Below are 15,050 nucleotides of genomic sequence, written 5' to 3' on the forward strand. Positions count from 1 at the left end.
ACTGCTGCTTCTGCCTTTGCTGTTGCCTTGGGGACTGGTAAGAATCCCTTTGTAAAACTTTCCATACTTTTATTTTATTACTTTAGCTGCTGGCTCTGTTTCCCTAGCACACAGACTCAAGCTGAACCTTGGTCTATGTCTTAAAACCTCTCTTAAACTCCGCGGAGCTTTGCTGCTAAAAATAAGCTTGTGCCGCTGCTAAGCGCTGCTCCCTGCTTTCAGCTGTATCCACTGCTGCAGCCACCATCCCTTGGCTTCCTTGGGGGCTGCCTTGGGAGCTGTATCCTGGGCACATACCACTCTGCCCTCTGTGACTTCCCCATAGCATAAGGTGCACCGTAGGTTTTGCTTTTTAGTTTAATAAGTCATAGTTTGCCAAGATTGTAGAGCTTGTAAGTTTCACCTGCCTTGTTATAGTTTGCTGTTTTGTTGCTCTGTATAGTTGCTTGTTATAGTTTGCTTAGAATTGTGATATTTGTTGTTTTGCCTAGTCGTTGATTAAGATAGATTTAAAAAAACCATTGCCTGGTTGTATTCTGTACTTGTTTTATTACTTTGTATAAGCTGCTTGTAATTTATATAAGTTTAATTAAGTTAAAGGATAGATAAGGTTTTTACTGCTTGAATTCATCTTCCCGCTGTCCCAATCTCTCCCTGAACTTTCCCGTGTCTGTTTTTCCCTCGCTCCAATCTCCCCCTCTGTGTACTTCTCCGTGTCTCCCTGTGGTAACCCCTTGCTGCCCCCCCCATGTAACTTCCCAAACCCTTTGCCGCTTCTTTCCCTTTTTTTGGGTGTCCCTCTGGCCCTTCTTTACACCTCCCTGCTGCCTCTCCCTGTGTTCGTGCCCCCGCTCCTCTGCTGTCCCTCCCCTACCAAAGATTGCCATCACACTGCTCCGTTTGTCTTCACCCCGCTGCTCAGCAACTTCCCTGAAGTGCTCTCCACTGCTGCAACCTGCTTCTTCCCTCAGCCGTCTCCCCCATTCTCCACGTGCCTTCCCCTCGCTTACATGTTCAGTACCCTCCCCTCTTGCTGCTCCCAGACTCCCCTTAAGTGCGCTCCAACTGCTCTTGTCTCCCGTACCTCCAGCCCGCAGGCTCCTGAAGACTGCTCTGGGCTTCACCCCACAGGGCTTCAGTCTCTCTCGCTGCTTGCAGCTGCACTCTCCTCTCGTTAGTTACCACTAATCACTTACTTCCATCCCCCCTCCTGCTTCTTGACCCAGCTTTTAGGTACACTCTTGCTATCACAGCCTCACAAATTAAGTCAGTAACTTTCTACATTGCATAATTTTACTTATCACCCATATTGTATTACTGCACTGTGACTCACATTTTACTTGTGGTTATAACACCCCATTAGTTGCCTCCATTTTTATATAGAAGCTACCATTTTATTTTGCATTCCACACTGTATCTAGAGTTGTTCCTATATAAAGTTGAGTTGCTTATTGACTGTACTGTATCCTATTGTGCTGAACCCCACTTACTGTACCCCACTGTTAAAACTCCCTACACTGTTCAATAAGAACGCCCCCCCTTATTGTCTATTGTAAACACCTTATACACCCCCATCCCATCGCATTTCATTGTTAAATTCCCACTACTTCCTTTTTGCTTTAATAAATAAATTAATTGGCACCCCACCTGTGTGGTAATTGCTCCCCAAGATCCCATATACCTGCAGGCAGGGACAGCTGTGCTCCCAACGGGGAGCAGCCCGGTTGGGGAGACAGCTTTCTTGTGAATTTCACAGCTCCTAACTACACCAGCCTAAGTCAAACGCCTATCGTGGAGGTGTAATAGGGCCTTTTGCAGCTTATGTCAGTTTTTACACTACAGCCTTGCTCCTACCGATGCCTTATGTCAACCTCTGAAGAGCAAAATAGTAGTACATATTTTTTTTATCCCTAAAGCAAGCAAATCTAAATCAGCATTCACAGAGACTGCCATATTTATTCTGATAGTTTTCTGCCCATAAATACACACGTTTTGAATAAGAAGTGGAATAGGATAGATTTCCAACTAAGGGTACGTCTACACTATGGGATTATTCCAATATTACATAAACTGGTTTTGTAAAACAGATTGTATAAAGTTGAGTGCACATGGCCACACTAAGCACATTAATTCGGTGGTGTGCGTCCATGTACCGAGGCTAACATCGATTTCTCGAGCGTTGCACTGTGGGTAGCTATCCCATAGTTCCCACAGTCTCCCCTGCCCATTGGAATTCTGGGTTGAGATCCCAATGCATGATGGTGCAAAAATAGTGTGGCGGGTGATTCTGGGTAAATGTCGTCACTCATTCCTTCCTCCGTGAAAGCAACGGCAGACAATCATTTCGCACCCTTTTTCCCTGGATTGGTCTGGCAGATGCCATAGCATGGCAACCATGGAGCCCGTTTTGCCTTTTGTCACTGTCACCGTATGTGTACTGGATGCCGCTGACAGAGGTGGTACTGCAGCGCTACACAGCAGCATTCATTTGCCTTTGCAAGATAACTGTCTCTGCTATCAGTTGTTCTGTACCGTCTGCTGCTGTCATGGGTGCTCCTGGCTGAGGTCGGCCAGGGGCACAAAGACAAAAATGGGACTGACCCCCGGGGTCATTTCCTCCTTTATGTTGTATCTAAAAATAGAGTCAGTGCTGCCTAGAATATAGGGCAAGTGTGCTAGAGAACCAGTGTACTAGAGAGCACAGCCGCTCCGTGTCAGATCCCACAGAAATGATGAGCTGCATGCCATTCTAGGGGGTGCCCCTGCAACAACCTCACCTGTTGCTTCCCTGCTCCCCCAACCCTCCTGGGACACCACTGCAGTGTCCCCCACATTTGTGCGATGACGTAATAAAGAATGCAGGAATAAGAAACACTGACTTGTTAGTGAGAGAAAATGAGGGAGAGGCAGCCTCCAGCTGCTATTATAATCCAGGCAGGACATTAAACAGTGCGGGGGAGAAGAGCCCAGCATCCCACTGCTATGATAGTCCAGGCAGTACAGAATCTTTTCTTTAGACATGAAAGGAGGGGGCTGATGGAGCTCAGCCCCCAGTTGCTATGATGAAAACGGTTACCAGCCGTTCTATACCATCTACAAGGAATGACCAGGCATCATTCCTATTTTTACCCCAGCGCCCCCAGCCAACCTCACCTTAGGCCAACCAGGAGCACTCATGGGCTGATGATGACAATGGATAGCAGTCATATTGTACCATCTGCCACCGGGGAGGGGAGGGGAGGGGAGAGGCTGCTGCTGTTCAGTGCTCCAGCATCGTGTCTACCAGCAGCATGCAGTAGACATAGGGTTACATATAAAAAAGTCAAGAAGTGATTTTTTTTTCCCTTTTCTTTCACCGGGGGGGGGGGCGCGGCGGAATTGACGAGCTATACTCTGAACCACCCCGGACAATGTGTTTCACCCTACAGGCATTGGGAGCTCAGCCAATAATGCAAATGCTTTTCGGAGACTGTGGGGACTGTGGATAGCTGGAGTCCTCAGTACCCCCTCTCTCCCTCCATGAGCATCCATTTGAGTCTCTGGCTTTCCGTTACGCTTGTCACACAGCAGTATGCTGAGTCCCTGCTGTGGCCTCTGTCTGGAGATTTTTTTCAAATGCTTTGGTATTTCGTCTTCTGGAACGCAGCTCTGATAGAACAGATTTGCCTCCCTATACAGCGATCAGATCCCGTATCTCCCTTACGGTCCATGCTGGAGCTCTTTTTGGATTTGGGACTGCATTGCCACCCGTGCTGATCAGAGCTCCACGCTGGGCAAACAGGAAATGAAATTCAAAAGTTCGCAGGGCTTTTCCTGTCTACCTGGCCAGTGCATCCGAGTTCAGATTGCTTTCCAGAGCGGTCACAATGATGCACTGTGGGATACCGCCTGGAGGCCAATACCGTCAATTTGCGGCCACACTAACCCTAATCCGATATGGTAATACCGATTTCAGCGCTACTCCTCTCGTCGAGGAGGAGTACAGAAACTGGTTTAAAAAGCCCTTTATATCGATATAAAGGGCCTCGTTATGTGGATGGGTGCAGAGGTAAATCGGTTTAATGCTGCTAAAATTGGTATAAACGCGTAGTGTAGACCAGGCCTAAGTCTTAGAACACTGGCATTTCTCAGACATATACAACCTTCTAAGGTTTAGTTTATCAAGTGAGAGTCAGAGGAAGGCACACACTCATTTATCTTCACATCCTCCAAACAATTCATTAAAATGGTCAGTGGGACTATATAAAGCACATCCTCTCCAGATATTTTTCTGGAGTTTTTTCTAAACACTGTTATTAAATAAACATTTTAAAAGAGACTCTTGTAACCCGACATTTGCAGGCAACTGCTTCTGTGAAAACCAGTATAAAATGAAAATTAAAAAACATTTTAAAAAATAAATTGTATTGCTACATTACTTTTTTGTGATGATAGACTTTGTTACACCTGTGGATTGATTGCATGATAATCTTTCTTGCTTCAACCTGAAGAGTTCCTAGGGAAACCAAAATAAAAATGGTAATTCTGAACTCTTCACTGAATGTTAACTCTAAAGTCACAAGAAAACACTTAAGGTTAAACACAATGGAATAAAGTTTGTTATTCCAATAGACTGGGTCAGAGAAAGGCGTACAGGCTCCATCTAACAGTCAATGTTATTACTAGGGGCTGGGCAAAAACATACTCCTGTTTCAGGAGATACAAAGGTTGAACAGGTGCCAGAACTCCCCTCTCTCTGAAGCATGCTCATAGATTTCACTGGCATCCACTTAGCATGGAAGAAAGGAAGGAGCAGCTGTTGATAAGTATTAAAGATTCTTACAGAGGAATTTTATAGTTATAGTGTCCTACAAACCAAAGCCTTATAGTTTACATGTAGCAGAGCAATTAAAGGAAACAGCACTACTGATCTCTTATCTTGGCAGATCTTCTCTACCCCACCCGCTCTCTATCTTCCACCTTAAATTCTAATGATTTACACAGTTAAAATTTGAATTTTCTTATGATCTGCAACAGGAGGGTAAGAGTTATAATAGACTTTATAAAACTGCAGGACAAATGAATACTCTCCTACCTCTTGCAGCTGTTTAATAAAAGTCTCCTTCTCTTCTAACATTGAAGTAAGTTCATGCAGCCTCATCTGGAAGTCACTGTTACTTCCATCTCTTCTTGAAATATCTTGCTGGAACTGGTTTATCTGGGACTTTAAAAAAAATAGTTATACACATGCTAAGGAATCTAAGGAAAAGAACAGTCTACATATCTTGAATAAAGCTGACCCGCAATGAACAAACAATGGAGTTGTGCTTTTTTTTTTTTTTTTCCTGCTTTGTGTTTCAGAAATATCTGAATCTTAATTTTTTATTTATTTTGATTGGGGGGGCAGGGGGAAGAAAAGAAAAGGAGGACGTTCAAGTTTTTCTATGCTGTTTTTTCTGAACGATGCTACAGGCAACTGGAGAACCGGCAGAATTCAGATAATTAAACTTGATTGACAGGAGAAGCCAATTTTATTCATATCTTTAAAACTGTTAGGTTTGTTTTTAGTTAACACCCATTTCTCTCACACACCTGTACAGGAGAAAAGATGGCTTAGAAGATGCCATTGAGGATCTAACTTTTAACTGTCAAAACTGTGGAACACTAAACTTGAATTACTGATATGGTTGGTTGTTTTTTTTTTAAAGGAAAAGGTTTAAAAAAAAAAAAAAAAAGCTTTTCAGGGCTTTTTAATACATAATGAACCAAAAAGTCCAACTTTTTCCTCCTTTGCTGGTCACCTTTAAATTAGAATTAAACTAATTTTATCCAGTTTGTGGATTTATTTTTTTTTAATGCACTACTTCTCCCATGTTTTGCTGCTCTTTGTTTTCTGTTACTTCATAATTATTTAAGATTTCTATTATGGTAGTGTCTAGAAGCCTAGATAACAATCATGACCCTGAATAGATGAATACAGAAAGTATGGTCCTCTGTCTGTGTGACTAATCCTGGACATGACTCTGAAAATGAAGGATTTTCATCAAGTAATAAAAGGAGAATACACTTAAAAATCCAAATTTTATTTAAAAGTTTTAAAGTTTTATATCTGCTATTGGTACAATACCTTGGAGTACTCTAACAGAAAGAAATAAAAGGGAAAAAAGATTTGTATTTCCAGTTTGTCCACTTGGTACATTTGTCAGCGCGTTAGATGTCATCCCCTTATGTTTGTGTGGATTCTCACACAGCAAGAAACTACACTAAATAACCAGATTAATTTTAAAAAATGTTCAGGGAGACTCAAGAATAGGTCAACTTCAATTAAATGATTTTAGCTCCTTTTGGGTGCAATGGAGTGGTTCCAAGTTAACATTATTTCTTTAGTAGTTCATTGGTGCTTTTATTTTGTTTGGTACCAGTAGGTTTATGAAACTCAGCATGCTCTGGTAAATTCTTTTGGTTATCAATTATAGCACAAGTTAGAATGATCTCTAGGCAGGCCAAATATAAATACAGTACCCTTGGTGCAACAGAGGTTTTATAGGTACAATTTAAATCAGGAGCTGTCTTATTTTTGAATGCTGCCTTTCTGGTTAGTTTTTGCTCCCCCTCAGGATACGTGAATCTTTTATCCATGCTCAACTCACAAGTCTCTAATGTGTACTAAATGCCAACCCAGTTTGGAGTCAGAAAAGATTCTGTAAAATCTGCTTCTGGAGAGTGAATTTTTAGTTATAAACCAAACACACTGTGAACAATAAGGCCAGGATTTCAATGGATACAAAACAGAGACCACTATCTCTAATTTCAAACCACAAAATACCTGAAATATGTATAGTTGGTTGGTATAAGCTTTTTCCATTTTGTAATTTTGAAAATGGAACCTGCCACTTTCCTATGTCCATACTTTGCTCAGAAATCCATATATGATTATGAATGTATGTTATAAGATAACCAACATACCCTAAGATTGCGGATCTCTCTATCTTTATCCTCTCTCAGGTTGTTAATCATCTCCACGTAATGACTAGAGAGCTCATCTGTGGTGGTTTGTATCACTGGATTAGAACAGGTCTATGCAAAACAAAATTATAGCACTCTTAATTATTATACAGTTTAATACAGTTATAAGGATATAAAGTATGCATCAGACGAGAAAACAAGTTTTCTCTGTATTAAAATTATCTTTACAGGTCCACCTTCCTGCTGCTCTATGAATTCTAAATCTAGTGCAGCTGGATTTATGAGTGAAAAAGTATTGACAGGAAAATAAAAAACCCATTACCTGCATTCTCAGGTTCTGAATCTCTTGTTCCAAGGCACGCTTGCAGTATTCCAGTTCTTTTAACCGACAGTCCTTCTCTCCCTCAGCATACCGGAGAGAGATGATCTGTTCCTCCAGTGAACGACACTTTGAAGCACTGTCTCTGAGTCCTTGCTATGAAAGCAGCAGACTAAAAATTCTTAGATATGCTCAGTGAGGATTGTCTGTGAGCAAAGCTCAGTTTTGGGTATACAGTTACTTATGGGGAGCCATTTTTTAACTTATTGTCCTACATAACTTTATTCATAGCTGATTCATGTCAGCTGGAAAGCCGGATGTGGGGAGATGCTGCACGTTTCACTTTTGTTAAATTAATGAGAATTAAAGGCAGTCAGCACCTCCCTGCGCCAGGTCTTTAGTGTATAAACAGTATCCAGTGTCCGTGTAAGCATGTGTGGAAAGAGGTTGGGCATTCTAGGAGGTAAGCCAAATTCACTCTAGAAGCAGCTATGAAACTTAGCACTGGAATTTTCAAGTGAGGAAGTTCTTCAAATCACTAGTTTTGGACAAAATTCCCTACCCCCAAAAGACTTCCCAATGTTTATTTGATATAGTGGGCTAAATTCTTAATTGGCTTTCACAGGCGGACAACAACTTCAATTGTACATGGAGCATTACTAAAAAAATTGTAAACAAATTACTAGCAGACTCAACATATTGCTTCTGCTAGAATGGCTATGAATTATGATATTTTTGGCAATTACCATACCCTACACAGAACACATTTCCAGATCTCAAACACACACAAATATATTTTTAAAAATTAAAGTAGAAAAAATAATTTGGATCCATATTAAGGCTCCATAACATGGGAAGCGCAGCATGTGGGGCTTTAGGATAAATGAGAATTGGACCCTTTATTTTCCTAGCCAGAATCCTATGTGTTAGATGCCTGAACATCTCCAGTAACAGTACTGTATAAAGTTGTTCAGAACAACACATTCACATGTTACAGAGAATGCAGATCTCTAACTTATCTCCTTTTTGTTGGAAGCTGTTATACCAAGAATAGATTTGTGAAAGTTGTTCACAGAGCTCAGTATTTATTCTAAGTGTGAGTTCTTGGGGGATAGTAAATTTGTTCAAAATAAATATATGAATGTACCTGCTGTTGGCGATTATTCTCTCTCACAGATGCCAACAGTGTTTCATACTCCTTCACCTGAGATTCTTTAAAAGCCAGATCTTTCTCTAGTAACATCTTGTCAGTTTCCAATTTCTATGAGACAAAAGTACTTGTTATGAATAGCTTCTAGAATTTGTCAGTATAAATAAGAAAATGATCCCCTTATTTTTAAAAGAAATAGATGAATTGAAATAATTTATCAGCTCATCATAAAGTCAAACTAAATGAAACAAAACCCCCGAATGTGTACTTAATTCTAAATCTGTTTTATTGGATATACTTTCAATATTATTCTTGATTTGTTTGCTCTGTTACAATACTGCACACTTAGCCCAAAGTGTCCCTGGTTACATTATTTTCTATATAGATCATCATCTCATGATAGTGCATTAAACAACATGACTAACATCTGTCACATTTGTTCTCTCATCCTTCCCCTAGGGGGAGAAGTGTGTGCGGTGGAGTGTTTTGGATTTTTTTTAATACATGTTAGAGAAGGCAAGATCAAAGAAATGCACCTTTCACTTAGGAGTGGAAGGTGGTGAGGTTTGAGATGGTCCATTGTTCCTTTTGAAGTTCATTCCTTGGTCTTTGGCCAGCCCCTGGGAAAGCTCTGGCTCCTGTCTCATTCTGTTCAACAGCATACTTGGGTTCTGTTTTTTGTATTTCTGTTCTTTATAATTTTACATGTGGTCAAGTTAAGCACCATCAAGTAAAGGTAGATATAAATCCTCCACAGTATATATAGGTTTATTATTTTGCTATCCTGTCTTCCTATGCTATTCACATCGTCCTGATATCAGAGTATCCTTCATCAAAACAGGCAATTACCAATACAACTAATTATTAAGGCAAAGTCATCATGCAACAGTGGTAACTGCAGTGGAGTTTGCTGCTGGGACAAGATACTAGTCTAGTCTAAATTTTTCTTTATGGACTAAAGCTGATTCTTGCAAATACTTCAAACAATGTAATGTAACAAACTCAGATCTGTGTTATGCAGGAGGTCAGATTAGATGATCATAATGGTCCCTTCTGGCCTTCAAATCAACCAACCGAAGAGATGAGGCAATGGAATCCAAATTTTGCAATGACCTACCCCTAAGTCATCTTGTAGATGGCAAAGCTCCTCGCGCAAACTACCAAAAGTGGAAAGTACAAGTCGCAGTGATTTATCGGATGTCACTCTCATCTAGAAAAAAGAAAAGGATTGATTTCAGCTTCTTTGTGGGATATAATCTTTGACAATAACTAAAAACAACAAGAATAGTAAAACTGATTGTCTTTAGTTTAACGGTATGGGATTTATTGCAAATCTGTTTAGAGACACATGTTAGATAGCTGCAGAGTAATGTAATTTCCAAGTTTGCAATTAAATAAATCTAGAAAACAGATCTGTAAGAGCTACTAATGTCACTAGTACTTTGAAATCTAAATCCATGTCTACAAGGATGAGACTTTTTCATTCACTAAAAACAACACTATCTGTCAGTTACACAAAATTATTTAGATTATTGCCTCAATAAAGGACAAAATAAACATTCCAACTAAAAAAGAACAAGAGAAAGAAGAGTTTCATATATGCACACAATGGGAAGGGAAAAATAACACTGATATTTCCGATTTTCAGCTGTATGGTGAATTTAGAGCATTCAGAATTAGAGCAATTACAAAAAAAAACACATTTGTCATCACTCCTGGGAAAGCACACACCAGTGATTCATCTTCTTTGGGATATGCCAAACTAAGCTTTCACTCCAAGGACAAAAACCATTAGATAAAAACACCAGCTCCTCCCTTTAGTGTGGAAAAGCAAAACAGATTTAAAAGGAGTCAGCTATACATAAAAAGAGATGCAGTAGTGCTTAGTAATGCCATATTGGTGGTGGTCTTTTTTAATTGTTAATGCACTCAAGTGGCAGTGCTCTGGGCCTGTTCATATTAAAACTATGTTATTGCAGTATCTCATGGTGCAACAAGTCTGTTTTAAAGTTATGGTGAAGAGTCAAATTGTTTTCCTTGAAAGGATACAAAAACCGCTCTAGTAGGATCAGTGACTCTTGGGATTATCACTGAAGGCTTGGTATTTATATAGTAAAAATTGTAATCTGGTCTTTTTCATGTCTGGATCAAAATGGATCATGTTTCCCTGCCTACTTTATTTTTCTTATTATACGCAGCACTTTTGAAAGCTGCTTTCACAGGATTCCCAACATCTCCTCTTAGTTCAAATTAATAAAAAAAGTGTTTTGTAACACGTAAGATCAACGCTAGCAATTTTAATTGAAAGAAATACCTTTGTGTAAAATAAAAATCAGGATGGGCTGTTATTTTGACTACAGGTATCAAAATAGTATTTAAAGTAGCATCCATGAGCACATGGTACCTCCCACATTACTCCACCTGCTGCCCCTGCAGCAGCTATCACTAGAAGGGGGCTTCAAACATAACATTTATACTACAATTTCTCAGCAATGCCACGTGAATTAAGCTGGAATTCCAGTTCTGACCGAGCACATTTCACAACAGTGGCCAGAAAAGCATACGACTAAAATGTATAAAGGATGGGAAAGAAAATACTGAGACTATTACGCCATTATGTAAAGATACTAAGCCTTCATTTGGAACCCTGAGTTCTTTTTCTGATCACCGCATATCCAAAAACATATGGCTAAAGGGATCCAAAGATGAGAAAAGAGAGAGACTGGGACTGTTAGAAAAAATTACTAAGAGAGAACATGATAGAGGTATACAAAAAAGTGAGGCACACTTTATATTAAGATTCACTTACAAATGGTTTATAAAGTGTTGTTATTAATAGATGTCATAAGCATGAGTAGCACGTGTTATAGATTGTCATCAGATGATGTTATAGGTGGTTACAAAACATGATTGTAAGCAATCAATAAGATCTACTGAACTATAACAACAATTTAATAAAATATCTACTAATCACTTCTTAATATAAAGTATGACCAAATAATGAAAAGTACAGACAAGGTAATCCAGATGCTCCTATTTAATCCGTCCTCATAAGGCAAGGAGACTTCCAATGAAACTGAAAGGCAAGAGATTTAAAACGAATAAGAGGAAATGTGAATAATGTAAAAAAAGCAATTAGTCTGTGGAAATGACTGCTACAAGACAGCAAGGCCAAACCCTTAGGAGGATTCATAAAAGGATTAGATGTTTATAGGAATAACATTCATAGTTACATTAGATAGAATAAAAATGTGTAAGACATTTGTGCTTCCAGGTGTAAGGCAAACACTAACTGCCTCAAATTAACTAAGAAATATTTTCTATTTGCATACCTGCAGGAGATAGCGAATTTGCTGCTTTGTCAACTCTGACAGTCCTTTGGGAATCAAACCTTCAATGTCTTCTACCTAATAATGAAGATAGAAAAACAAACCAATTTGTTGGCTTTGACATCTTAAATAAGAATTCTTCCTGTATACCACAATAGGATCTCTTTATTAAATTACTCTACTGCTTGGAAAACACGAAAAAGACAGAAAACTCTGAGAAATGGCATGCACACAGATAAGGTTATATCCAGAAAACTTCCAAAATTTATATCTTATATTGTATATAAAGCATATTTAGATGGAGACACATTAGTTTGAAGCATATTTATTTTTTGCTGATGAATAAGCAAAAAGTGTGTCAATTTTAAAATGTGTATTATTTTAGAAATAACAAACAATTATTTTCCTATTCTGAAGAAATAAAAGTTACACTGAGTTGCAGCTACACTAGTGTGATCTGATCAAATCAAATCCTACATGCTAAGTATGTGAAGACTTGGTCAGTAAGTCAATGGAGACTAGAATGACCTACATGCTGCAGGACATGCTATACCTAATTTAGTAAGTGTCACTCTTTCCACCAAGTTATTACTGAACTACAATTTCTGCCCATGATCCACTTGGCCAAATTCCAACAGAATCATAGCAGTTAAAGATTGTAACTCACTAATCTGTCTGTTTACATTTGTCAATCTAAATTCACTTTAAGTTTCATTTGGAGACAATATTATACTTCACTTCCTGTAGAGAAAGGCTGTGCAGTGTTAAAAACAGCTGCTGCATTTGTGGGAGGGTGAAAGTGATGTATGATTTAGTAGTTACAATAGGAAGCTTTTTAAGTGACACACATCTTATCCAAGTTTTTACACATCTTGTCAGTTTTACAGGCAAACACGCAGGAAAAAAGTTTTAACGTTTGCTCCTCACAAGCTACTAAATAATGGTACAAATTATTTAAATGTACATGTTTAAAAACATCATATTTAAAACTATATTGCTATAGATATATTTAAGAATCCTATTGTTTACTAGGAGTACACAACTATCGAAGATTGTCCTCTTGACATTACAGATTGGGCTAGATCCTCAGCTGGGGTAAACTGGCATAACTTCATGGAGTTCAAAACTGAGAATCTGCCCCATTGTTATTACCAACAAATAGTTAGCGACCATTTGGACTGGATTGCTCCGAGCACTTACTTGACTTGTAGATTCATTGTCCTGTGTCCTGTAAAACACAAACACAAAAATGACAGATTAACGGCATGTCTCTTGCTGATCTGAAAGGATTGAAAAAAACCGCCCAATCTGGAGAAGAAATACGGGGCAGGCTTTGCTCTCCACCACATTTTTAATTTAGGGATCAGAACAAAGGAGGGTTATTGTCAGCCCAACTGGCCTCTTATTTTCCCAAGCAACATCGGACAGCCATTACAATTGCTCTAAGCACTGTCAATGCCTTAACCAGTACCTGGATGAGTTAATTCCTCAGTATTATTAAAATCTTACTGTTTTCTACAGACTGGGACAAATTCATTCCTGGAGAACCTTCACTGCTTGATCAGGAGGCAGATATGGCCCAATGCATCCAAGAAAAGAAGTGGGGAGGAGAAGAATGAGGAATTTTAGAAAAACTTGTAATTTGTTTTGAAGATAGCTGCAGCCTGAGGATTCAGTATCGAATTATTCTTTCAGAAGTGGTTTATAATACATATAGAAAGCTTAATTTGCCTACAGATGCTGTGCATTATGGTGCACATAACGTGTCTCTGAATCCAGAACATGCCATTTAACATTGGCATCAGAGTAGTTTCCTTCTTTGCATCTTCAGGCGAGTACAATAATGTAACTGCGTCTTAAAGCAAAACGTCACAGCGTGTAGTATATTCACTTCAGTATGCACTATGTGCTGTCTAAATTATCTTGACAACGGAGATACATAGTAGTTTAACTCCATAAAGTGCCCTGGCCATTAGTCAGACAGTTTGAAATACACTCACTGCATTCAATAAAATAGCATGGCTTCTGACATCTTGAGACACTCAAGGAGCTAAGTTGTTATGCACCACATTGTATGAACTTCAGCTGTCTGCAGAATGCAGCTCAAACAAACAGCACTGTTTTCTCTAACCATAGTATGAGTTCCTGAGATTTCTAGAACACCACAATGAGGGGGGTCTACAATACCTTCTTCCTATCTTTTCCACATGCTGCAGTAAACAGCTGTACAGGTCATTGCTCTTGCGGTTCACTTCAGCAAGTAGCTCGCCAAAATATCTGGAGTCCAGCTGCCCATTAGTTTCTTGAAGACTGTGTACCTGGAGGGGGAAACAATGTTATCAAGGTTAACAAGGAAGACTTTGCTTTTTTGAAGGTGACAACCAGGGGAGTGTAACCCAGAGATGCAGTTAGAGAGCAGTTGGACTGGGGGTCCCACCCAAAGAAGAGTTGGGCCTGTGACTTGAAAGGGGTAAACTTGGGGGACTGAAAAAAGTGTCTCAGAAGAGGCAGCTTACCCAGGGACCATGGCAGAGGGAGGAAGTAATGTGACCAATTTCCCCCTAGTTGGCAGCTCAGGATCCATAAAGAAGCAGACAGCAGTGAGATTTCAACTTAGGCATGCAGTGCCTTTAAGGATCTTTACTAGCATACAACAAATCCTTTTACTGCTTAGCTATCTGGCTAATAGCATATGGCCCAGCATTCTCCCCAAGGCACTTGCCACAGGCACTCTGAAAAGGCAGCACAGACACTCTGCTTCTGGGAAGACAGCTTGAATGGCTGCATAAAGCTGAAGTTGGCTTTAAGCAGCTGTTTCTAGAAGAAAGAATCCCCGCAAAATACAAGGCAGCCTCTGTAATCGTGGAATTTGGAAGATACTCGGGATGGGATTCATAAGGGGGATTCAGGCTGAGCATTACAGCAAATAAAGTTTTAGGTGCACTGCTGCCAGGTGGCATTCACAACCCCAAAGAGAGGCACCTAGGCTCTGGAGACAGCTGTGTTTTGTGTTGGGCTTGATCCGATCAATAGGCTCTAAGGCTGCCTCTGAGCATGTCTACCAGTTTTAGGGTGACCAGATTTCACAATTTTATAGGGACAGTCCTGATATTCAGGGCTTTATCTTATACAGGTGCCTATTACCGGCCATCCCGATTTTTCACACTTGCTGTCTGGTCACCCTAACCAGTTTGCGCCCCACAGGTGAAACCATCTGGGGAATGCCTATGGTGAACCCTGCTTGGAGCTGCTCGGTGTCAGGACCGAGGAAACCAAGCAGATGCCCAACAGCAGAAATTTAGGGGCC

General features: G+C 39.8%; 1 protein-coding gene across 3 annotated transcripts in view; it reads right to left on the reverse strand.

Annotated features, from left to right (window-relative positions):
• The window catches only part of POF1B (POF1B actin binding protein), a 72,018-nt gene that overhangs the window by 13,513 nt on the left and 43,455 nt on the right, over nt 1-15,050 (reverse strand). For all 3 annotated transcript variants that reach the window (XM_050965057.1, XM_050965056.1, XM_050965058.1), the window contains exons 4-12: nt 13,931-14,061; nt 12,944-12,971; nt 11,747-11,821; nt 9,532-9,624; nt 8,412-8,525; nt 7,268-7,420; nt 6,946-7,056; nt 5,075-5,203; nt 4,419-4,495 (exon numbers count right to left, since the gene is read on the reverse strand). In XM_050965057.1, the coding sequence (XP_050821014.1) occupies nt 4,419-4,495; nt 5,075-5,203; nt 6,946-7,056; nt 7,268-7,420; nt 8,412-8,525; nt 9,532-9,624; nt 11,747-11,821; nt 12,944-12,971; nt 13,931-14,061 (911 nt within the window). The remainder of the gene's footprint in view (nt 1-4,418; nt 4,496-5,074; nt 5,204-6,945; nt 7,057-7,267; nt 7,421-8,411; nt 8,526-9,531; nt 9,625-11,746; nt 11,822-12,943; nt 12,972-13,930; nt 14,062-15,050) is intronic.

The sequence above is a fragment of the Gopherus flavomarginatus genome, chromosome 8 (assembly GCF_025201925.1).
Source record: "Gopherus flavomarginatus isolate rGopFla2 chromosome 8, rGopFla2.mat.asm, whole genome shotgun sequence".
NCBI classification, from domain to species: domain Eukaryota; kingdom Metazoa; phylum Chordata; order Testudines; family Testudinidae; genus Gopherus; species Gopherus flavomarginatus.